The sequence below is a fragment of the Adelges cooleyi genome, unplaced genomic scaffold (assembly GCF_023614345.1).
Source record: "Adelges cooleyi isolate 19-005CV unplaced genomic scaffold, UGA_ACOO_1.1 ACOO_flye_CR_arks_rails_tigmint_CR_PRNA_307, whole genome shotgun sequence".
NCBI classification, from domain to species: domain Eukaryota; kingdom Metazoa; phylum Arthropoda; class Insecta; order Hemiptera; family Adelgidae; genus Adelges; species Adelges cooleyi.
The window spans coordinates 2,749,006-2,775,026 of record NW_026095978.1 but is presented as its reverse complement, the minus strand read 5'-3'; the positions used below and the strand labels follow the sequence as shown (position 1 = coordinate 2,775,026).

General features: G+C 34.5%; 2 protein-coding genes and 1 long non-coding RNA gene across 3 annotated transcripts; 2 read left to right on the top strand and 1 right to left on the bottom strand.

Moving 5' to 3' along the window:
- Positions 1-501: 501 nt before the first annotated feature.
- Positions 502-6,060, bottom strand: LOC126839661 (dynein axonemal assembly factor 5). The gene is made up of 12 exons (XM_050575071.1): positions 5,274-6,060; positions 5,017-5,200; positions 4,795-4,940; positions 4,626-4,714; positions 4,414-4,557; positions 3,994-4,348; positions 3,110-3,271; positions 2,874-3,038; positions 2,683-2,810; positions 2,448-2,589; positions 1,012-1,197; positions 502-909 (listed from the first exon to the last, which is right to left on the bottom strand). The coding sequence occupies exons 1-12, from the start codon at positions 5,869-5,871 to the stop codon at positions 779-781; spliced, it is 2,430 nt and encodes an 809-aa protein (XP_050431028.1). The 5' UTR covers positions 5,872-6,060; the 3' UTR covers positions 502-778.
- Positions 6,061-6,341: 281 nt separating this feature from the next.
- On the top strand, positions 6,342-8,794 carry LOC126839703 (uncharacterized). Its single transcript, XR_007685961.1, has 3 exons — positions 6,342-6,597; positions 7,630-7,780; positions 8,539-8,794. It is a non-coding gene; the product is annotated as an uncharacterized LOC126839703 (long non-coding RNA).
- Positions 8,795-18,912: 10,118 nt separating this feature from the next.
- LOC126839776 (uncharacterized) lies at positions 18,913-22,689 on the top strand. The gene is made up of 5 exons (XM_050575185.1): positions 18,913-19,034; positions 19,118-19,214; positions 19,281-19,394; positions 19,607-19,757; positions 22,517-22,689. Exons 1-5 carry the CDS (start codon positions 18,913-18,915, stop codon positions 22,687-22,689), a joined length of 657 nt encoding a protein of 218 aa, XP_050431142.1.
- The last annotated feature ends 3,332 nt before the right edge of the window (positions 22,690-26,021 follow it).

Below are 26,021 nucleotides of genomic sequence, written 5' to 3'. Positions count from 1 at the left end.
ATTATGAATTGGGTGGGTGGGTGGTTCTCGGTTAGAATTGAACCACCTTTTTTACCTTGACTCGGCGCCACTGATTAAATGAGTGGGTTTCCTTAATTATTCAATTGAATTATATCAATTTAAAACTAAATAATAAATGTCTTGAATCATGTAAAGATGACGACCCAGGGACATGCCCAGAAAACAGAATAAAAAAAAGCTAAATTTTTTTGAGATCAAATATAATTAAAAAGTTTATTTGTGAACAAAAAAATACCGAAGTTATGTTGAAATACTAATTAACGTAAGCAAATAATAATAAAATATGGTTTATTTATTTTAATTTTTAACATTTTCCGAGGAGGTAAGACTTATGTGGTACTTTTAACAATAAAAGTCAATTTTAAAACAAAAATGTTAAATTATGTAAAATAAACAATCAGTTACTTTTTTTCAAAATAAATTTTTGGATCAATTTAGGAGAATATTATCTGTGAAAATATTTACTACAAGATGTGAAAATTTAAGTCATAATATTATTATACAAACATGTATCTTTACTTTGATGTTCGAAATCAATTATAATGTAACGTGTTTGTTATTAAATGTTTTTATTTTCTATACTGTATAATACATAAATTAATTAATACATTTTCTCACATTACGATTAACAGTGAAAGTGTACATTAAAACAAATAAACAGTTATATTTTACAAAGATTAGTCGTGTTCGATGACTCGAGCAGACAAAAGACTGTGGAAGAAAAATAACACACTAGCCGTGTTATTGACGTGAGATTTTACATTCGGCAAAGATCGTCACACAAAAAGTCTAATAAACATTGTGCGTAATGTTTTTGTGAAAATACATTTACGTTGACATGTTTACAAAGAAATTCGGGTTTCATCCATGACAGTTCTTTCAGAGCGTCTAAAAACAACAATAACAAATATCATAATTTTCTACAAAATAAAATACAATATTTAATAACTATTGTAGTATCGTAATAATACGTATCGTATTATCTCGTACCGAGTATCGGCTGTTGTATGTTCTCGTCGTCTAAGAATATCACCATGGTCTTGTAAAGTTGTGTCACGTGTCCTTCGTAGTGCAGCAAGTAGTCTGTCGGAAGTGGTTTAGTGTAGACGGCTTTCAGTAACATAATGGCTTTGAACCTGGTGATTCCCGGATTGTCGTTTAAACGGGCCAGCGCAACTGAAATAAAGTACATTAAAATATAATATCGATGGCTAAGAGCCCAAATGTTGTAAATACAATTATTTTTCTCAAAATCGTTTAAAAAGTTCAGTGGGTAAATCTGGATAAACAATAGACATAAAATCAATATTTTATTATGATCTAAACATTAAGCGGATAAACCCAGGACTTGTTTTTTTGTCGAAAAATTTTTTTGTTAGTTTTGGACGTACAATGTTTTAGGTATATTCAACACTTTCCTAAAGATACCTGTTATTATTATTATTAAGAAAAAAAATTATTGTTTTTATCAAACAAATTAATAATATTAAAATTATTAATTAATAATATATTATAAGTTGAGTAGCCTTAGGAAACTCACTCAGTGCGCTTGTAATAATAATAGTATCGTTACAATTTATTTGAAATAGACGATAAGAGTATTTAAATAATTATTATATCAATGTATCGTATATTGTGTCAAATATTAATTTTTAATTCATGCATATTAATACTTATTGAACAACTTTTTTATTTGAAAAATTAAAACTATTCATAGTTCAATTTAAGTATAGTTTAACTGATGAAAAATGTACGATACTAAATGTACTAAAAAAAAAAAAGACATTAATAAGTTTAGTTTAGTATGTTGTACTATGAGTAAGTGAAAATCTTTTTTAACTTGTTATTATTGACATCTGATCAAGGTATTATTATTATGAGTAGTATTTAAAAAAGATTTCACTTTTAACACGAGATAGAGGTTTTTTTATTTTACTTAAAATTAAAATTTTAGTTTTCATAGTGAATAAAAAATCAGTTAACGATATTATTTTTATGTTTTTAATCTTTTTACAAAAGTAATATTTATTTTAATATTGTAAATAGATAAAATAAATTAGTTTATTGAATTTTATTCTTTATTATATTATTAACAATTATTTATACATGTTCATTGTCCGTTAGAAATTGTATGCCCGTGGTAAAAATAATTGCCCCTTATGACAAATCCTATTTTACTTTCAGAGAAATATTTGCGTTAAAACAATTTGTAACATAGTATAATATTATAACGCAATATACACAACAATTTACAAACAAATCAGTTTTAACACTAAAAAAAAAAAAAACTATAACACGAGAAACTTGGTTTAAAAAAATATGAAAAACTTATAACTCCTATCCCGCATAAAATGTTTCCTTTGTGACTTACAAATGATGCCATCTTAGCCATTAATATTAAGTTTTTTTTCAGACATATTTTTTACCTCTGGTTACGTTGTTAATTTTATCGGCGTCGATAACATTCATTTTTTTAGCCGCTGTCACAAAATACTGTAAACAGTCCAAAGCGTACGCACGAGTTTTACTGTGGTTATCGTCAGCGAGTGCCAAAAATATTGGAAAACTCTGTAGAAATATAACAAAAAAAAAAAATATCAATTAAACAGTTTACAGTAACTGACAATTGGACAACGAATATAACATAAATAATTGAAGTACTTGGTTTAAAATGTCTTCGGTAAACATAGTAAACTTGTCAACAATTTTCTCAGCACACAGACAAGCCGCGGCACGCAACGTTTCGGCCGATCGACCAGGTCTCCACGTAAGAGCGGGAAATACAATGTCTGCAACAAGTAGTGGAATGAAAAAAATCATACGAATCTATCGCGTCCACTGACTCGAATTACCCGATAAAATTTGCCACAGTTGACTGTCGTCGAAGATATTTTTATCCACACAAATACTGATGTTGATTAAAATTTTCATTGTGAATTGAGAGTCTTTCTCCAAGTTTTGAAGAGTTTTGGATAATATTTGTCGATACGTTTCATAGTAGTTGGATATGACGTAATCTATGCGAAACAGCCAAGATTTTATTAATAAATTATTATCTGTGATAAGACCATTACGCGTAACTGCATACCGGCATCTGTCGCTATTTTATCGAGTACTTCTCGCCCTGGCGAATGCACTACCCACGAGTCACAGGTATCGTTGAGTTCGTTCAATAGTTTTTCACCGTGCAATCTAAACAGCTGTTCCTTGTTATTCGGCTGACACATGTTTACCAGTTCTTTAAATACACCTAAAAAATAGAAAAAAAAAACCATAACAAGTAAATCAATTAAAAAGGCCAACAAAAAAAGTTGTAAAGAAAAGGTCATAAGACTTTGGGAATTATTATAATCAAAAGTGATAAAAAGGTTTGATGCAAAACCGTAGAAAATAAAACCTATGAAATTTACATATAATAATTTTTTAGACACTTCATTTATGGTAATGTTAAATTTTCTTGCAATAAAAAAAGTCGCTATACATTTTGGAAATTTGTTTAATAACCGGTAATTTGTGTATTTGATTAACTTTTAAGTTGAGCATCATTTGTTAAAAATTTTGACTGATTGAACAAAAATGTTATTAAAAAAAAATAATCAACCATACTATTATATCAGTCCTTATTACTGGATTATTATAACAGTAAAATAAAATAAATATCAGCAAGTATTAGATAAATCTCAGAGAAATTATTGTATTTTTAATCAAGTTTTTAATTTCTTGTTTTTTTTGTGATTAAATTTGATCCAAGATCACTCGACCACAAGACTTATATAGTTTTTTATTATTTTAAAAAGTAATTTTATTTGGTAAATACATTTTATAAATTATTATTTATAAAAAAAATGTATATTAATTAGTTGTTAAAAAACTATTTATTATTTATTGTTCGATATAAATGTTTTTAACAATGTCAGCCTAACTATATACTTTGGAGCTACAGACTATTTTTTAAACTTAAATAAAACTTACAGTGATCCTCAAAGTTTTCCAAAGTGGAAGATTGTACCGTAATGTAAATTTTGAACAGTTCGTAGAAATGTTTTTGGCATTCCAATTTACAAATGCTCAACATGTATTCGATTACTTGTAATAAATATGTTTTGAACAACGGGTCGTGTATTTCACATATTTCTGGCAAAACCAAAGTGGTGGCTAAGTTTTCAATGTGTTTGGCGAGATCATTGGGCAAGCTGTTTTTCAACAGACCGGCTAAGATAACCATGTGGCCTGTGTGCGTATCACTTTCCGTCAACAATGGCAATATAAATTTTAAATACACATCTGGCGATACAAAATAACTCATAATTTCCACCGCACTCCTGACCTGAGTACACAGTAAAAAAAAGTTTTAAAAAGAATAATGAAAAAACATAACTGATTTTGACATACGTGACTCGACGCTACATGGTTTGTTTCACGGCAACATTTTATCATAGCTGTTAAAAGCTGATTGAAATGTTGAATGATCGATTCTTCAGCATTCAAAGCGACCACACAAAGTAGCTGGCCCGATTTGATACAAATATCCTCTTTCTAAAAGTTAAAGCTCGGTAAAATATTTTATCAGGGTGAGATTACAATTTAAAATGTTTTAAATATACCCAGTCGTCTAATTCACGTATTATAACAGGCAACAATTTTAGTACTTCTCGAGCTACTAACGTGCGACAACCCAAATTTGGTCTTTTAACTACAATGAAAACAAAGCCATACAAAGTTAAACAACTATGGAAAATAATTTTAAAAAAACATTTTTTCATACAAAATTACCATTAGGGGGATAATGGTCCAGCTTCTCTGGTAAAAAGTCCATTTTGTCTTTGAGTTTTTCTTCGTTTTCACTTAAATACAAATTTCCAATTTCGTCCCAAAAGCGTTCAGCCTCCTCACGATTGGGTTTATGGTCATCGACTTGACTGTAAAATAAATACTTGTATTGTATTAACGTAAAGTTATACTATTTAGGAGAGATTATCGAAATGTTGAGCTTACGCAGACAGTATTAAAGGAACGAGTTTTGGAAAAAAAGAATATCTGTCGGGTAAACGTAACATCCAGTTGGATACGACCCGGCAAAGAGTGAGTCGCACTGTGACGTTCTGATCGAAAAGTCTATCGGCGAGACCATTACAAATGTCGGCAACTTGTTTTCCATTACTGTACATAACAACGTCGTCTGAAAATCAAAGTCAGATTGCGTTATTTAATAAAACCGTATAAGTATCGTGTACATTATATTGCGCTGTTACCCAACGATTCGATCGCAGTGATCCTAATTGCTGATTGATGGTACTTGGTCGCCTTCAACATGGGCTCGATCAGCGTTTCGGCTACCATGTGAAATTTCCTTTTGGCCGTGCGAGCGAATTCGGCAGCACACAAACAGCATTCTTTTTTCACAGCCGGACAAGTGTCCAACACTCCTCGAACCAAAACTGCCACTATCTCGTCTAAATACGACTCGACAGGTTCGCCGTAATTTCGTATGATGTCCCTGAGCAGCTGGACGTAGAGCAGTTTCAGTTCTTCCGAATTCTCCGTCGTGCTCACGCCGGCAATACGCTTGTGCACTATGACCACGATGGACGCGACGTCGTTGTCGCATCTAAGGCACACCAAACGTTTCACCAGCTGTACGGCCGACTCGCGACAGCTTTCAGAATCATCGCTCAGACGAGGGTACACGTGAGTCTTGACGTCGGTCAGAAAGGCGGACGTCGACACGACGGTGTTGTCCGCGTCGACCAGTTCTATTAGTTTATCCAGATTTTGTTTTCTCACCCTTCTGTTCTCGCTTTGCAACAGTTTGAAGTACTTGCCGCACGTATCGCCGCAGCCGTTTTCCATTTTCGGTTCAAAAACGCTTCCGACGAGTTCACCACAACTGCAGCAACGATTAACGAAACAAAGTGAAATGGAAAACCTAACTTATTACTACTACAACAACATTCGATCAAACACAATATTAATATTGTTATTCGAATCGACCGAACGCGCACGTTAGCGCCATAGTAACGTTATCATCACAAATATTATACTGTATAGTATAGCCGGTATCACGGTGGCCGATATCAATGCAAAATAACCAGAAGGGAAACTTTAAGAAAAATATATACGGGGGCACATGGCAGTTAGCCGAAAAATGATAAGCGATTTTATCATCAACATCACGCACGAGCACCAACGTCACAAAAAAAAATATTTGAATATTTAAAATCCTTATCAATAGCCTTAAAATGTATTGCATTTGTATTGATGATAATGAATTTGTATTGCTGATAGACGATAGTGAATGACATACAACGGTGGTACCTAAATTGTATTATTAATAAGTTAATTTATACTTTTATGTTTTAACTATATTATAGCTATTAATTATTATTAACATGACAAAACAGTAAACAGCTTAATTTGTTGTACTAATAAGTAAAAAATAAGAATAACTTCCTTAATTATTAGTAATTAAACTTAAGCCATACGATAAATGTAGAAATTTTTAGGAGTGTTGATTGATATTTTCTATGTCACACTATACCACGTACAATCCAACTATATAGAATTTAACTCAATAAGGTATAAAACAATTAAACATTATTCTTGTATAGATTCTTAAAAATTTTAATTTACCTAATGTAATTTATATTAAGACATCATGCTATTTTGTCAGAGGCAGCTTGAAAATGTACAGTTCACAAAAACAATTCAGCCCATATAGAAGTGCAATATTAATTAAAAAACAATGTTTAGTTAATTAACAAAGTTTTAACTAATGTAGGTAGTATGACATCCAAAATCTTTATTAAGACACACCTTAATAAATACAAGCCGCATCTATAATATTTAATATTTGATTTACTTAGTATTAACATTACATAGTGAACCTTGTGACCTATGTGAAACTTATAGTATTTACTTTATTTGTTATTTGATACGTATACTTGATAATGTGTTGGGATTTAGCATGAGACAATCATTTTGTATAAATTACATGTTAGACTGTAGTAGCACAATTCTAAAGGTTATTATACTTGATTTTTTAACATACGTTTTATTATTCCTTAACCAATTAAACATTTATGTATTATGATTTATGAGTATTGATGAACAGTTATCTTTTTTTTCTAGCATCAATTTATGTTGACAAATTATACTCTCTATTAATTAAGTTATCAATCATGGGAATTATGCCCAATCTACAACTTTCTTCATAAATTTACTTAATTATTTTATTTTGTTATTATGGGATGGGTACCACTCTACTGTCCTATTATGGTCTGTATTGGGAATCCACGATAGAAATGTAAAATGTTCCACATTAAGATTTCCCTGAAATTTTCCTTTATTTTTATTATTAAAAAAAGCTAATTTTGTCAATAAAATTACTACATTTAAAAAGGTAGTTGGAACTTATAAGGATTATAAGTTAATATTCCTGATTTAAATCAACATGTATTATAAATAATCAAGTATTAATGTACTATTTATGTAGACTGTAGAGGACATTTATATTGCCAATTCCAATTATATTGAATTTATTTACAAAATAAAAAAATTAATGAAAAGATTCTTATAGCTATTAATTATGTATTATTTTTGTTATTATAGTAATTTGAAGAGTATATAGATAATTCTGATATGTCACCACCAAAATGTATCGGAGCACTTCAATCCCGTTTTGCTATATGATACACATTTCATTAATGTTGCAAGACAATTTCTTTGGTTTTATGACATATGATAATAACCATTATTATTGGTGAGTATTGAATTGTGTAAGGGTAATGAAATTTACACTGCTTCTTATAAACTCATATGATATTGGTTATACCATGGGTTACACTGATAAATGAACCACCAATTCGAAAAAATAAATAATTTCTTATCTTTGCGAAATGGATAATCAAACTTAATTTACGAATATATAAATAAACACATAACACTGAAGAACAAAAAAAAACTGTCTGCGGCAAAAAATGTGTCTATTGTTTTAGTGTACACCTTAATTACACATTTGATATTCAATTACTTTGTTTAGATTGACTCTGGTTCTCTAGATAAACTATTTGTCATAAATATCATATTTTTTGCAATCTACCCTCTTTAAGTTGTATTATTCTAAGTATACCCAACCAAAGGTTTTTTTTATTGAATGTACTAACTTTTTGCAGTCTTACTAATCAGATACAGTGGTTTCTCGATTATCCGGCCATGTGATAATTATGCGACATGTCCTCATGTCAAAAGCTAGAATTATTCAAAATCGACTCCTATATGACATGATGCAAAATCACTGAAACCCAGTGTAATACAACTCACAACTCTCAGCAACAATTAGTTTCAAAGAAAAATATTTATTTATTCGTTAATGCTTATGACCCAAAATAAGACATTTTGTACATTTTAGACAATATTATTAAATTTATTTTTTTTTAGATTATAAAAAATTATGCATATTTAGTTTGTATACTCATATAGGTGTATTAAATATAATTTTTATTATAAAACTTATTTCAGAAAATTTACACCAGGAGAAGTGGAGAATAAATGAGAATTTTAGAAAAGCTGCAGAGTGGATAAATGTACAAAAGCAAAGGATCACTTAACTAACATTTGGGAAAACCATAATAAAATATTATTTGAGAGTAATATTTTTCTATTAACTATTATATAATGATTCTCAAAGATTTTTCTAATGTATTCCGTTGTATAAATTAAAATAATTATATGTTTACAAAATAGTTAAATATCATGGCTTAATAGTTAAAATTGAGAAAACCATATTTGTTAATATCTAAAATAATATTCTGAGTTTTAACTGATTTATGTTGATTAAATGTTGATTCTATAGTTGATATCTTTTTAGTTAATGATAGTTTTTCAAATTAATATTTTTGGTATTAAGGCTTATTTCAACAATATTTCTAATAAAACATTGTAGCTTTAATGGGATTGTTAAATAATTATTTTAGTATTATTGAATTATGTAAAACCTGGCTTCTAAATTATTTTTTATTTAAATAAATGGCTATAAAACTATTAACTCTTTAGAAGCATTAAACAAAAGTGATGGTGTGTCACTGTGTTAATTATATTATCGTGTTTTTATTTCTACTTAAATACTAACTTCCGCCAAGGTATACAACCCTATATCTGAATAAATAATAATTATGATTTTTTAAAAAAAAATAAAGTAGAATGTGCATTTCACCGGACCTACCTACGGGTACGTATTTTGGTGCGCTGAATCCGAATTCAAGGTCAGTTTGACCCCTACACCCTCGAAATTTCGAGAAAACTTCGAAAAACCGCAAAAATGATGAAAATCGGCAGTTTTAATGATAAAAAAATTTTTTGGAACTAAACTAAGCGTGGTTTTTATGTATTTCGATCCGCTGAATATGAATCGAAACTTTATTGAGACCACGAGCCGTTTTAAATGTAAAAAAATCACACAAACCCTCCAAAATTCCGAAAAAAGTAATTTTTTTTCTTTTTTCACTCTTGTTTCTGACTTTTGAAGACTAAATTGCTTGTGCCTGTAACCAGGGCACCTCCACGTGGTGACGGTGGGCAACAGAACCATCTGGCAGAGTCCCTGGGTTAACGGCGTGTGTGCCGTCATGGCAGGTACAAGTGATAAGTACTTTACGATGCAGGGAGTCGGAAACCCAGTATCGGCGTCTGGTCAGGGTGAGGAAGCAGGCCCGCAGGCGTCGTCATCCAGCGACTGCAGCTCTTCAGAAGTGGGAAACTTGGCTACTGGAGAGTATACTATTACAAGAAGTAATTCTCATATGTGTAATAAAAGTCCTGATTCATTTTGTTACATTTGTGGAGAATTCAATTTAGAAAGGAATCGAAGATCGTTTTCTGATAAGATCAAACAAATTTATGAAGAATGTTTTCGTCTCCAAATTACTAATTTGGATTCAGCATGGGTTCCACATACGATTTGTAGTCGATGTAACATAATGTTAACCCGGTGGAAAAAAAACAAGAAACAGGACAACTTGAAATTCACAATACCAATGATACGGTCTTCACCAACTGGTTTACAGAATTGTTATTTCTGTATGACAGATACTACCGGGTTCACCCGGAATACAAAAAACAAAATTGTATACGCCAATGTTATATCAGCTATTAAGCCACAAAAAATAGAAGTTGTCGAGGAAATTAATACGGTTGAAGAAATGGATGTAGAAGAAGACGATACGCTAGTTGAAGAAAGTTCGGAAGAAGAATATTCAGAAGATGAAGAGTACTTACCTGGCGGACAAACAAAAGACCCTGAAACGTTTAGCCGAGAAGAACTTAATGATCTGGTTCGAGACTTGGCTTTACCGAAAGATGGAGCTGAATTACTTGCGTCAAGGTTGAAAGAAAAACATTTGTTGGCTAAAGGTGTATCAGTGACATTCTATCGAAATAGGGAAAAGAAATTCCGGAAATTTTTTATGAACGACGATCAAAATTCGGTGGTTTACTGTTCAGATGTTAGAGCTTTAGTTGATGAATTGAAACCGAACACGTATAAGGACGATGAGTGGAGACTTTTTATCGATTCATCGAAACGAAGTCTTAAAGCTGTTTTGCTTCATATTGGGAATGAATTTGCGCCGATTCCAATAGCTCATTCGACAAAACTGAAAGAAACTTATGAAAATTTACAGATCGTATTGGGAAAAATAAAATATTCAGAGCATAACTGGAAAATTTGTGGAGATCTCAAAATTGCAACACTTCTTTTAGGTCAGCAATCGGGATTCACCAAATATCCTTGCTATCTATGTTTGTTTGATAGCAGAGACCGGAAAAATCACTATGTCAAAAAAGAATGGCCATCAAGATCTGCATTAAATCCAGGTTCCCATAACGTTATACGACCACCCTTAATTCAGCCTTCCAAATATTTGCTGCCACCACTACATATCAAGTTGGGACTCATAAAACAGTACGTGAAAGCTCTGAATAAAGATGGTGATTGTTTTGCGTACTTGAGAGGAAAGTTCCCTGCAATAAGTGATGCGAAATTGAAAGAGGGAATTTTTGATGGACCCCAAATACGATCTTTATTTCAGGATGCAAATTTTGAAGGAACAATGAACGATACAGAAAAAGCAGCTTGGGTAAGCTTCAAAAATGTTTCACAAAACTTTTTGGGAAATAACAAAAGTGAGGATTACAGCACTTTAGTTGACGCATTGCTGGAAAACTACAAAAATTTGGGTTGTTTAATGAATCTCAAATTACACTTTTTAGATTCTCATCTCGACCACTTCCCTGACAATTGTGGAGACTATAGTGAAGAACAGGGAGAACGTTTTCACCAAGATATCAGTGAAATGGAGAGTAGATACCAAGGAAATTGGAGTGTTAACATGATGGCAGATTTTTATTGGATGTTAGAAAGAGAAGTACCCGAAGAAAATCGTAAATGAAAGAGGAATCCACTACGAAGATCATTTGAGGATAAAAGAGTGCGATACAAACGAAGGAAAGTTTAGGATTCGTAAAAATCATTTCTTTCTATCTTTTTATGTCTTGTGTTTTTCACAGATTTCAAGTTATTTGATTTATCTACGTTATAGAGTTTTTATTTTAGCATTAAATCATGTTCAATCAATTTTTTTTCTGTTATGAATGGTCTTTTTTACAATTTTTTTGAATTTTTCCAGCTCTAGAGGGTGAGTAGACTAAAAAAATTAAGATGCGAATTGAAGACATCAAAAGATATAAAATTTTATTTGAATTGGACCAGAAGAAGTTTTTTTTATCATGAAAACTATATTTTTTCGGAATTTTCGAGAGTTTTGTGTGATTTTTTCACATTTAAAACGGCTCGTGGTCTCAATAAAGTTTCGATTCATATTCAGCGGATCGAAATACATGAAAATCACGCTTAGTTTAGTTCCAAAAAATTTTTTTATCATTAAAACTGCCGATTTTCATCATTTTTGCGGTTTTTCGAAGTTTTCTCGAAATTTCGAGGGTGTAGGGGTCAAACTGACCTTGAATTCGGATTCAGCGCACCAAAATACGTACCCGTAGGTAGGTCCGGTGAAATGCACATTCTACTTTATTTTTTTTGTGTGCCGGTGTAATGGTTATAATTTTTCTAATAATATTAACTATAAGTTCGATAAATGTATTAATTAAAACAGAAAACTAACATTCTTGTTTAGATTCTGCAAATGTATATCATATGGTTCATATTTTCAATTCCAAAATAAAAGAATTTATTAACTATACTTCTGACTTTATAAACAAAGAAAAGCCAAACAAATTATTAAATTTAAAAGAGTGAATCACAACTGGAATTATTACTTCTATCAGAAATAGAGAAAACCTATTTTCTTATCTGAGTTATAGGCCTCTTGATTTTTATTTTAAAAAATTTTACAGCGTAGATATCTAGAAATATGTTGAACATATTGATTAAAAAGTCAAAAAATATATACTACAAAAAAACTTAAACGAGCTAAATCTGACAGTATACTGACTTGAAGTATTATTGATAAGATCACAGGAAAACCAAGCAAATATAAAAATAAAATTAATAAGATTAAAAATTAAGGTGGTATTCTTACTGAATCTAAAACTGTAATTTGTAATGAATTAAATGACTAATGTGGAAAATCATTTAGAATTAGAGCTTATAAATTCAGATATTTTACAATTTAAACATGTTAATAATAACATAGATAGTATATTTCTTAATCCAAATGAACAATGAAGAAATTAGTAAGCTTATAAGATTAAAAAATATAATTATTTTTATAAAAATGATTTGAAAAATTACATACTTAAAGAAATTCCCAAATCCATTATCAATTATTTTAAATAAATCTTTATTAATTGGCCATAATACTTTAGCTTTAGAAAAATTATCGTAACCCCATTATTTAAATTGGTCATAAATTTGCATGTGGTAATTACCGACCGATCTCACTATCATTAACTTTATCAAACAATTTTGAAAAATGTATCACAACAGCACTTAATTTTTTTAAACATAAAATCTTTCCTTTCAAATTCAAAGTTTGGTTTCAGAACTTTGTAGATTGTCAACAACTGATGCACTGGTGCACTTTTTAGGGTTGATAACTTCTTTTACAAAAATATTGATAAAAATTATAAAGTTATTATGTGTATTTTTCTGGATGTACAAAAGACTTGATTGCGTTAATCACGAGTGATTACTTAAATAGTTAGAATATTCGGGTTAGGTAAAGTCAATAACCTGTTAAAATCTTTTTTACGTGATAGAACTTAAAAAGTTAAAATTGATGATTGTTCTAGTGAAACTCGAGGCATAACTTCTGGAGTACCACAGGAAACAGGATAATACTGTTGTGTTAGATCCTTTATTATTTATAATTTTTCAAATGATCTGAATAAAAACAAACATAGACACACAATTACTAAGCTTTGCGGATGATACTGCTATTTTATTATCTAAACCAACAATTGGCAATTTATACTAGGAGTCAAATAAGATTTTAAATAATGTGTACGCTTGGTTTTGTAAGAATAGGTTATCTGTAATTAAATATACATACTAAAATTTTATATGCTTTGTTAAATAGTCATTTTCAATTAAAATTTCTTGGTCTAATCATAGATTATAGACTTAAATGGGGTAGTTGTATCGATATTACATTAATAGTACCAATTTGAAGGACATTTGTCTACATATTTAATGAATCTTGTAAAAGAGTTATTTCGTGAAATCAATTTTTTCTTATAGTATATCCCTTTGGGGATGAACTTTTATCAATCTGAAAATTTTAAATCATTTAAAAAATATATTAAAAACTTAGATTTATCTGAGGTCAAAAATGTATAAGAAGATATATCATTGTTCTAATAAAAAAATATGTATGTATTGTTTTATATTATGTATAATATAATTTATAAGAACTCGCTCCCCAACAAAAGTTTAGTATTAGGGAGTGCGGAAATATTGTTATCTAATTATTAAAATTATGTATATTTTGTATTGTACTATGTCAATAAATGTATATTATTATTATGTATTAAGTAAATAAGTCATTAGCTGATCGTAATGTACTTACAAGCTCGGAGCTATTCCTTAAGGAGAATTACATAGCTGAATCTGTATTTTTTTTTAATATTCCAAATTTAAAATGACCAATCTCAATATCTAATCAGACATCGCCTAATAACTCAATGTGTAGTAGTAATTAGCAGTAAGCAATAGCTATAAATTTAAAGCCCTATGCTTTAAAAAAAAAAAATCATTAATCGATATCGTCCACCGTCAGACGGCAGGACTAATGTACAAAAATGTTTATATTAAAACAAATCTCCAATGCTGATACATATAATATTAGTTATTAACACAAGGGTACCCCACCTTTAGAGGACGGAGAAGTACGATTAATGAGTAGAATTTTCTTTAACTTATTAAATGTTGTGGCACCTAACGATATGCAGCGCAAGCTATAATTCTTTACATATTTTTCACACTCCCGCTAACGTATAAGTATTATTTCATAAGCACGGCTACAGCTATACTTATTCATAGATTATGTATTTAATTAATTACGTGTTTTTATTTGATCTGTATATGCAAGATATATTAATAAAATACACGTAGAGTCTGTAATGCAAATAGTATAACAGCGCGACCTGTCGGCCAGTGCAAATTGTCGGACGTGCGGATGTGTCATGTGCCGTGATCGCGGAGAACGGTTGACACCGGAGCCGGTGCGCGAGGACCGAAGCAGTGCCGGCGCTAGGGGAGGACAAATGGGACAAATGTCCAGGGCCCCGCGCTTGTTTTGATTTTAATGGGCCCCGCGGTTTTTAATGATCATCTTAATACAGTGAAATACATTGACATTAAATAAAAAATATAAATCTATTCTATTATTTGTTTATTATCTGTTCTATTATTCTATACTATAAATGTATAATATTAATATGATTCAATGATTTTTATGAAGTGTTATGACAAAATATTATGTATAGATACCTAAACAGTTATTTAGAAAACAATATCTAAATTTAGCCATAGTACAAAATAAATCGTTGTTACCACGATTCAAGAGTGTACCTGACGGCCGCTGAGAGCGGTCGTCACCTGGGCCGGTGCCAGTGGACCAAGGTAAAAGAACGTGTGCAGCTGACCGACTGGTGACCCGAGGTGCGGACATGCCGTGACTGCGGAGAGCGGACGCAACCGGGGCTAGTGGCCGTGAAACGAAGGTTAGGACCTGTGACCGAGGCAACGCGCATCCGCATTTACGAGTGCGGTGTGTGACGGCTGTAGGTAGAATTCCCGGGCTGTCTTGGAGAGACGGCCGTGGTCGGACGGCTGCGATCATCGTTCTTAAAAACTAAGAAAAAAATCGCCCTCCTTCTAAAATTTTTTAAATCTTACTGAATACATTATTGGGATATTTTATTCTTCTTCCGATTATAATATTTTATATTTTGAATTGTAGGATATGATTTATTTTTTAGCAATGGAGGTATATTAATTAAAAGGTACTATTATTTAATGGGATGTTATTTTGATTAAATCATTTATGATTTATAAATGAGGTGTTATCATTTTTAATTTAGTTATTCATTAATAGATAACAATTAATTTTCATCTATTTTAGATACTTAAAACATATTTTTTAAATATTTTATTGATTATATATTTGTGACAACTGTGAATAAGTGTATAAGTCGATTTCAGGGGAGCAATTTTAAACTTTGACCGACTACCATAAATCCCTACTTAGCCAATAACTCACATCTCTCTTAAGGTTTTCTTGTTGGATCAACGAATTTTCAAGACGTGCCAGACGCCTCGGACTACATCCTAGCGTACTAAGTCAATTTTAACCAAAATTCGACTTACATACTTATTCACAGTTGTTACAGATTTATGCTGGAACCTTATTTAGTTTAAAATAAAGTTAAAGTTATAACGCTTTACTTGTAATATAATCATTTTTTATTTTTATGCAATTACTTATTTAAATAGGTACTTGAAACAATTATTTCATTTTTATTAAAATACAAATATGTGTAATAATATTATTTAAATGAAAATATATTCATATAGTAATTAAATATTAATGCTATTTTTAGAAAGCATTATATAATACAGTATTTGAATATTAATTTTTAAAGTGCTGGTTGTAACTTGAAACTTTTATAACTTTTCAGCAATAATATAATTAGTTAGAAATCATGACTTTCTAACATTAAACTTTGAACAGCTTTTTCGCGGTTTTCAAGATCCAATAAAAACGCATCCTTTATTTTGGATTTTTTTAACCTAACCTGTAAAACGGTTATTGCTTTGTTTATACTTTTATAGCATAACCTAAAATATTACAAAATTTGAATTAACGTTGAGGTTATTCGGACACGAATTAAAACTACATACGATTATACTAATTTTCTGTTTTTAATATATGTTTGTTGATATTTTTAAGAGTAAAGTACTTTCCTACTTTAAAGTTTTACCAATAATGTTTCCTATATCCGCCAAGCTTAGATATAGGAACATATTTAGCATGACTCTTAACGGTATTAATATTGAAAATTCAAAGTTCCTAGCTTTTAAACTACAGATGGTAATTGGAATACATACAGGTAATAATTATAGCTTAATCTTATACAATTTCTCAGAAATGTGTATTAGCATATTTTTGTAAAATCCTGATTTGTCTATACAACATAACTTATAGTAATAGACACAAACAATCTCAGTGGCCACAAACACGTGTTTATTAAACTTGTAGTTCGCTTTTCAAAATTCTCAAGCCCTCGTGGATACCGAGTTAAAATGGTGACCACTGAGATAACTATACTCTACACTTTTCCTGTTTTTAAAGGCAGTCGTACAAATTTACAATTTATGTTATTTTTGACAACACCCTCACTATTATTAAAGTTGTTTATTTTCTAGGTATTTTCCAAAGGTGTTTTCTAAAATGGTGGATATTGGTATTATATCAAGAATTGCCAGCACAAACTTAACCTCAAGGTTCATTGCAAAACTACTAACAGTCTTAAGATGGAGAAGTACCAAATCTCCAGTATCCTTTAAAGCAAACTTTGGGCTAAAATTTAAATAAAAAGGAATGCGTGAATTAATCCTTAAAGAATATAGTATAGTGTAACTATGATCCTTTTATTTAGGGGATAAGATTTAAATTTAATAAAAAAAGGGAGATGTTATGCTATTAACTTATGATGTAAAATTGTTACTGAAATTTGTTGCTATTGTTATGTTGAGTTCAAAGTAAAATGAAAACATCATAGGGCCTCCAAATATTTGTCCATATAGTTTGTATATGCATTCAGCTCTAGTTACACTATTATTGTATTCTAATATTATTTAAAAGCTATTTTTAATATTGTGTTCATTGATGATATTAACTTTTCCTAATGTGTTAAGGAAAAAAAACAAACAAATCTCCAATGCATCCAATGTGCACAAAGCGTGGATACACCAAAATCACATAGCATCAATATTGTTTGTGCACAAATGGACTGAAAACAAATCTATTCATTACAATATTTTTGGATGTAAATTTGTAGTTAACTATAATGTATGGTGTTTTTATTTGTTTCAGCTTACTGTGCTTGTTGTATTTTGCAAATTTTGCTTTTGTTCACCTGCAACTTACCAAAGAAAACCAAACAGCATTTTTAAAAGCTACCTTTATTCTTGATCCAAAAATTAATAATCCTGCAGTACCTGCTTATATTGAATATTTTGCTTTTGTTCATCTGTGACTAATCATAGTAAACCCAATATCATTTTTAATAAAGCCTTTTTAAAGGCTTCTTTATTCTTTGTATAAACATTAATCATCTTGCTTACCTATATTATTTATATTAATATTTAAACATTTGCATATTAATTTTTAACTGCTTTTTTTGGAAATTGAGATTGAATTTTTTTAGATTTATTTTTCCATACTATAATATTTTTTACTAATTATGGCCAACAACAATGTCAATGGAATTGAAGAAATTAATGCTGTGGTTCCAGCTGTGATGATAGATCATGACTATGCACTACCAGGTATTATTTCTAAAAATTTATAATTTTTGTTCAAATTACATTTTAATTGTTCTCTCACAAAGTTCCAAGATTGGACCAAGTTGCAGAACAACAGCAAGTTCAACAAAATCTAAGGCCTGTCACATACACATTGATTCCTGGAGTACACCGAAGAGAGGAATTAGTGAAAGACAATCTTGGATTTTATTACTTTAGAAATAAATCAACAGAGGAAAAAATGTAAGTTGCTTAATCAATAATCACTATATGAAGTGAAATGTTTTATATTAATAATAATACATTTAGAAAATTGTATGCAAACAACATTTAGGGAAGGAAGTTAAATAATAAATTGTTAAAATATTATGTTATAATGAATTAATTAATGTTTAAACATCACGGTATGTAATTTAGATTTTTGAGATGCAAAGAGCATAATACTAATGGATGTCGATCTACTGCATGGATACACACAGATGCAAATGACAATAGGTTTACCTTAAGGAAAGCTCAAAACCACCAAAGAAGACATGACGACACATAGAAGAGGGAATTAAGGAACAGGCTTGGTAATCAATGTGTTGATCATAATCCTAGACCATATTCATTCAGCTCGATTTCTGTACATGGTAGCCATTGCTGAGTAAGTGAAAAATGTATAATAAGTATATCACTGTCCAAACAGTTAACTAATAAAATTGTTTACTAAAAATAGTACTCATAATAGGATATGGAAATGTGAGGGAATTAGAACTATTATTCTGATTTAATATTGTTAATTGTTCTTGACTTTCAGCTATCAAGAAGGAGCCGGCGACTACACTTTTTTGCAAGCAGCAGATAGGATGCGAAGGATCAGGAAACAAGTTTTCCCGCCTACACCGAGAAATCTTTTGCACTTACATCAGCTACTACAACTTGAAGAAAACCAGGAATTCAGTTTAACATTTCAAACACCACCCAATTTGTGAGTAAAAGAAAGTTAATTATTATTTGTTTAATTGTTATGTGATAAAATTGAGTTTATTATTATTACTATTATTCATACAGATTTTATCAAGGACCGCTTATGGCGAATGGAGTCTTTGCGGGACTACTATTTTACAACACAGCCTACTTGGAAGAAATTGTGGAAGAACTCACAAATGTATGACAAAAATATTGCCTACATTACTTAACTTTTTTTTGATTTTATATTTTTTAATTTTCCTAGGTAACAGTAGCTGGATGTGATGGAACATTTAAAACTACACCAAAAACCACAGATAACGATTGCTACCAACTTTTTACATTCCAAGTCGTGTATAAAATGTGGTGTGTAAACTATGTAATAATGTTAAAGTAAACATAATTAATATAATTTGTATACTTCCTGTTAATAAAAGTATATTATACTTCACTTATGCACAAAGGTTACATATGTAGATATAATATTGGTCACAAATAGTACAATTTTAAATAAACAAATCTTATCTAACTAGTTGGTAGTAATTTTACCAAAGTAGTTACAAAAACTGTATTTTTTTTTTTTACTTTCAGAGTTTTCCACTTGTCTATGCGCTGTTGACTGGGAAGACAGAAGAAATTTACAGAGAGCTGCTCTTCAGGTACATACGGAACACTGTTCCTTTGCAATATGAGAATGTCACCATTATCACGGATTACGAGAGGGCACTAATAAATGCAATTGGTGACCGCCCGTTTAAGCCCTTCGGGCGATATATTAAGTTTTAAAAGGGACTTTAAGGTTATTACGTGTAGCACACGGCTTAGCCAACCGTTTCCCGTGCCAGGGATCCACGTCCTTAGCCTTATCGCCGACCACTGCACTTAACCAGACAGTAGGTACGTTACACTCTTATATAAAAACATTGAAAAAAAAAATAAGATTACTAAAGGAAAATATTAAACTAACGCTAGATAGCGTGCACAGCTCTTTATTTAAAATACAACACAACCGTAAAAAATAATATAACGTAGCAAAGGTTAAACTAAAGCATATACATTTACACAATAATAATACAAAAGTATATTCCTCATTAATGCGGCAATATAAGCATAACATAAATATTCACTACAAAGTAACCAAAAAAGAGGTGTACATCTTGGTACAAGTACCACGTTAAGGTGGAACAAACATGCATAATCACCACTACTTATATTGGCCACTCTTAAAAAGTAAGTTTTTAAACTTAATATATAGAGTTGGTTTGATCATATTCGCAAACCAATTTTTGAAAGCCGTCCTAACTGATGTTAACACCCGCCCGCTTTAATCCCGATAATATTGTAGTAATAATAATAACCTGTAGCTACATTTTGATATAACTAAATGATAATAAGTAATAACATAATCCATGTAGTTCACTAAACGACTAGATATTATCGTGGAAACCTTATATTATTATTAAATATATATATAATAAATAATATATATATATGTATATAATATATTATTAAATTGCGATAAAAAGCCGGTTTGGTCACCGGTGGTAAAAGTTTGGTTAAGTTAGTAGCGGACTCAAGTCGTTTTTTCTTTCAGTAGTGTGCAAAAGGTGCAATCAATTGGACGGCTCCAAAAAGTAAGTTATCTAAAATACATACTTTGCATTAGTTTTTCGATAAAATAAGTTTCAAATAGCGGTGAGAACAAATGTTAAATTCTGTTCAGCTCGTATTATTAATAAACTATGTAGTACGTAATTATTTGAACTTATTTCATTATTTTGGTTATTTTTCCCAGTTTTTTTTTTCAAATTTTCCCCTAATTTTTAAGCATTTTTTGAGAGTACTCAATTTGAAACTTACACACATTTGTAAAATTTTCTCAGCTTTATAAAAAAAATTTTTTTATTATTTATGTTTTGGGCAACGCGAATAATTGTTATGAAAATGAAATATAGCTTGGAAGTTATATTAAATTTTACACATATTTATGTTGACAGATCGTAAATTTTATTTTCCACACGTACGAGGGTCGGCGTGGCGGTGGTGGCGGAAGGGGAGGTCGTGGTAGAAAAAGAGGCGGCGGCGGCGGCACCGGTGTCCCGAAAGCCTTTCGAGGGCGTAATTTGTTACTATATCGGTTAACCGATTTTCTCATATTATGTATAAACTCAACTAACCTTATAATATATTTCAGGTTGTAATCTGTGCAACGTCAGAGGCCACCGGGCAGCGGAATGCCCCAAGAAGAAGGGGCAGGACGGGGGTACTCAAAAGACCTCTCCTGCCCAAAACCCGCTGCAGCCGCCGCCGCCAAAGAGACGGCCGAGGACCCACCTCCCCAAGCCGCCGAGGAAGAAACCACCGCCACCGCCATCCAAAAAGAGCCGTCCAATTAGGGGGGGGGGGGGTAAGGTATTACATTTTTTTTTGGTAAGCTGAATGCATAATATCTCAAGAATATTGTGTCAAAATTTCAAGTCGATCGGAACAAAATTGACGACGTTATGAGTTGTCGGAATTTAGCTGGCAGAATATTCTTTATCAGACTAACCGTATAAACACCTGACCACTACACTGATATCTCATTTGCCTAAATACTTTGAATTTTCAACTACATTAAAACAAAATTAAGATTGTTAATTTTTTTTTTTTATACTTGTATCATATTGTACAAAATTAATATTGATTGAATATTTTTTACACTAATACAAGTATCTTATAATATTCTAGACTTAAAACTATAGTAATATAGGATACTTTTAGTTATCGTTATTATTTACGTGTCTTTTTTCATTTTCTTTTATGTCTTAAATCAACTTTTATGCATTGTCATTTTCTCTCATGTCTTAAATCAACTTTTATGCATTGTTATTTTCTCTTATGTCTTAAATCAAATTTTATGCATTGTCATTCATCGTTCATGTTAATAAAACATTTTCTGTCACTGCGACAACTAGAGCGTTATTAAAACCTACCTAGTTACTAACATACACTATCACCTACAACCTACAATCCTAAACATATATATTACATATTTTTTATTATATATGCCATAAAAAAGAATTTGTTATTTTTACACGCCTTTAGTGGTTGTGACACAGTATCAAGTTTTTTTCAGTATGGAAAATTAAAGCATATTAAACTATTACATAAAAGAGAAGATATTAGCAGCATAATATCAGTGTTTTATGATGAAAATGCTACGTCTGATTCTATTGCCAAAGCAGGACAGATTTATATTTTAGCGTTATATGGAGCGCCAGAAAAAGAAACTTCTTTAAATGAATACAGATATAAATGTTTTACTAGAAGTACGACAAAAAATAAATCAAATATGTCAAGACTGCCACCAACTGAAAATGCAGCTAATTATCATTTGTATCGCGCATACTCCCAAGTACAACATTGGATCATCGTTGAAAAAAATGCAGAAGACGTAAGTTACATTTATAAATATTGGAAACATTTTCTTTTCTGCATTTAATTTGATCGATGTTTTAGGTTGTTACCAGTATGGGGACCATAGCCACCTCGCCAGGGACTGCTCGTCATCAGGTCCGTTGGCGACTCATTCTAGCAGTCCTACACCAAGTTCTTATATATTTGATGTCACCATCGTCGTCACTGAACGATTACTCGGACCTGCCGACCAAAGTGACCCATCTGGATATTAACAATCAGACAGGAAGTTCAGATGGGGCAGACAATCCCCAACGGGAAGTCTAGTTGGAGGACAGCAATCAAAATGATTTGTCTTTAACGGTAATGCCTCTAGCGGGTAGCGGCGGCCTCGTCCTTTGTCCGGGGGCTGGGTGCCCTGCGGCGATATGGGGTCAGCTTCCGGGGAACGTCAGGTTCTCCGAGGGCGCAATGTGCAGACCCGCTTCAGCGGGCCTTGCTTCGCGGCGTCCGTTCGTGCCCGTCACGACGGCTAACGAGGATCCAGTCTCACGCCCTCGAGGTGAAGGGCTCTTGGCCGGGTTCGATCCTCTTTGGCGGAGTTCGATCGGGTATCCGTATTACGTTGTTGCTGGTTTGGTCTACCGTTGGGCCCCGCCGGGATCGACGGAACTTAGCGCCTTGCGGCCGCTGATGGCGACTTATGTTGGCCCCCATGTGTTAACACCTTGGGTGCGAATTCGCGCGTGACGGAAGGTTCACGGCCTTTCTGGCGGCGCGTGCGCCCGGCAGTCGCGGGTCTGGCGTACACCGGGCTCCCGGCTTGTCCGCGCGTTGCCGCCACGGGAGGACGGGGTCTAGTACGGGCCGCACCGGTCTCATTAGCCGGCGAGTCGGCGGGCACAAAGTTTGCCCGCCCAGCGGTTCCGTGCGGGCTTCGTCCAGGTCGCACTGGAAGTCTAATTTGTCTCCGGTCCGGCGGCGCCCCATGTGGCACGGGTTCGAAGGTGCGTCCATGGGTCGAAAGTATAACGCGTAGTGTCTCGCCTTAATTGACCGGGCACGGGTCTAGCGCTAAGCGTTCAAAGGCTGGAGCTGCCTTCACAACCGGCCAACTGGTCTTAACCGATTGGTGCCCGGGAGTCGTCATTCGGCGTCCGTGAGAGCTAATGGGGGTCGCAGCTCGAGCTGCGACCGTACGGATACCTTGCGTGCTGCCCCTGGGTACCTGAATTACGCCCAGGCGGTGGCCTAAAAACCCGCGAAGTGAATGAAGCCTCATTCAAAGCCCTAGTCTGCCCACGTGGAGCGGGGTCGGTCTGAGTCAAGACCGGCACATGACGGGACGAATCCTCGGTTAGTACGGCGGTGCCACCCGTCATGCTAGCCATTTTACCAACATGTCACAACAATTAAGACAGCCTCGGATAGGGAACCGATCCTCAAATATGGCGGTCCCCGACAGTGTTGGGGCGGCGCAACCCGGGTCAAGTACTTGTCCCGCGGCGGCCGCATTTAGGTGTGCTGAATGTGGTAGGGAGTTTACCACCAAAATCGGTCTAGGAGTGCACGTGAGTACAGCACACAGAGTTGTGGCTAATAGCCAAATAGTAACAGGCCGGACCAGAAGGGTCTGGTCTGATGAGGAGAAACGCGTGTTCGCGAAGCTGGAGAAGGACGAAATCATCTCCGGCACCGCCGCTGCTGGCCTTGTTAAGGCGCTTTTCGCAAAGCATTTTTTTGGTCGAACCCGTGATGCCGTAATCGGCCGGTGGAAGCAACCCGAGCACCGGCGCCTTGTGGCGTCGATGGTCGCGGAATTCCACCGCACGGGGGAGATCGCAAGCGCGAGCACCGGCGGCCAGCCGCAGGAACCGGCTCGCGAGGCCGACGCGTCACCCGTCGCAGGCCCTTCGAGGTCTCGACGCGTGCGCTTTGCTTCGCCAGCCGCGTTAGATGAGTCCGCGGCCGATTCGAACGCCGCATGCTACGATGGGAGCCGGAGCCATGGCCACGGGGATTCTACGGAACCCGGGAAGGCAGCGACGGTGCTTTTAGCTGCCCAGAAGGCCGTTGAGCAACTAGCCACGGTTACGGGCCATGGCGTCGAGCGGTTACTGAACGCCGCGCGCTCCCTAGCAGAACACGGCGATGATCCCTCAGATGCGACAACCAGTTGGTATCGCGAATATAACAAAGTTAGCCCGATCGGAAGGGCGGTGGCCAATGATGGTACGACGACTAGTAGTGTCCGAACGCGTCGTACCGGAGGCCCCCGCACCGGAACGACCCCTCACGCGGCCGCGAGTTCCAATACCGCGAGTCCCCGTGCAGCGAGCAGTGGCGATAGTAATAAAAGAGCCGGCCCGTTCAGAAGGCCGGAAGTCGATAAAGGCGCGGCGCGGTCCACCACGCGAAAACGCCCCGCCTCAGACTCCCAGACCGGAATGACCCCTGACGCGGCCGCGGGTAACACCGCGCGGCCTCGTCCAGCGCGTTGCGGCAAAAAGATGTTGAGTTCCGCGCTATACCGGAGGAATGTTTCAGAATGGAGGACCAGACCGGAGAGCGTCGTACAGCGAGTTCTAGGAGGCGAGACCACGGGGGAGATGCCCCCGCTAAGGTTATGTTCGATTACTGGAGACCGATCGTCGGTTCGCTGGCGGAAGAACCGTGTCTCAGATTTAGCCTCGGGCCGGGTGAAAGCGTTAACCCGACCCTTGTCCTGTACGACATCTTCGCGACGGCGATCTTGCCCGAAGAGGTAACCAAATCCTTTCCGGGTGCCAAAATTGCGCCGGGCCCTGATGGGTTCACGGCCCGACGTGAGCGGAAACTTCCTTCCGTGTTGGTGGCTGGAGATTTCAACTTGTTTATCGCGTGCGGTAAACTGCCAGATTATCTGGTAGCTTCCCGCACTGTCTTTGTACCGAAAAAGGGCGACGGTGGTGACCCAGGTAACTACAGGCCGATTTCGATCGCGTCTATAGCCCTGAGACACTACCACAGAATATTGGTTAGGCGTCTGGAGGCAATGTCGTTGGTCGACATTTTTTCAGGCGAAGGGCCAGTGTTCGAGTCAATTCTCGGTACACGAAGGCGTGAGACAGGAGGACCCACTTTCCCCGCTTCTATTCAACCTGGTAGTTGACATCGGACTATAGTCGCTACCTAATACAGTCGGATCCCGCATGGGAGAGACCCTCGTTAACGCTCTGGCCTATGCCGACGACGTCATCCTGGTGGCAGAAACGTCAATGGGACTGAGTCGGGCGTGCGATACGTTCACGGGTCAAATGGGGGATGCTGGCATGCGACTCTGACCCTAGTGCCTTCGGGTCGGGAACAGAAAGTCAAGGTAGTTCGCGAGGTTTACTCCGTTGCGGGGTCGAACCTCCCGGCACTTGACGTGAACGACCTATGGCAATATCTGGGCGTCAGTTTCGCAAGCGGGCGCCTCGTCGAATACAATGGCCTGGCATATGCAACGGCCATCGAGAGAGTGTCTAACGCCCCGATGAAGCCCCAAATGCGTCTGGCTTTGGTATAAGATTATCTCATTCCGAAGTACGTTCACGTACTGACGTTTGCGGAGGTCTCGGGCGGT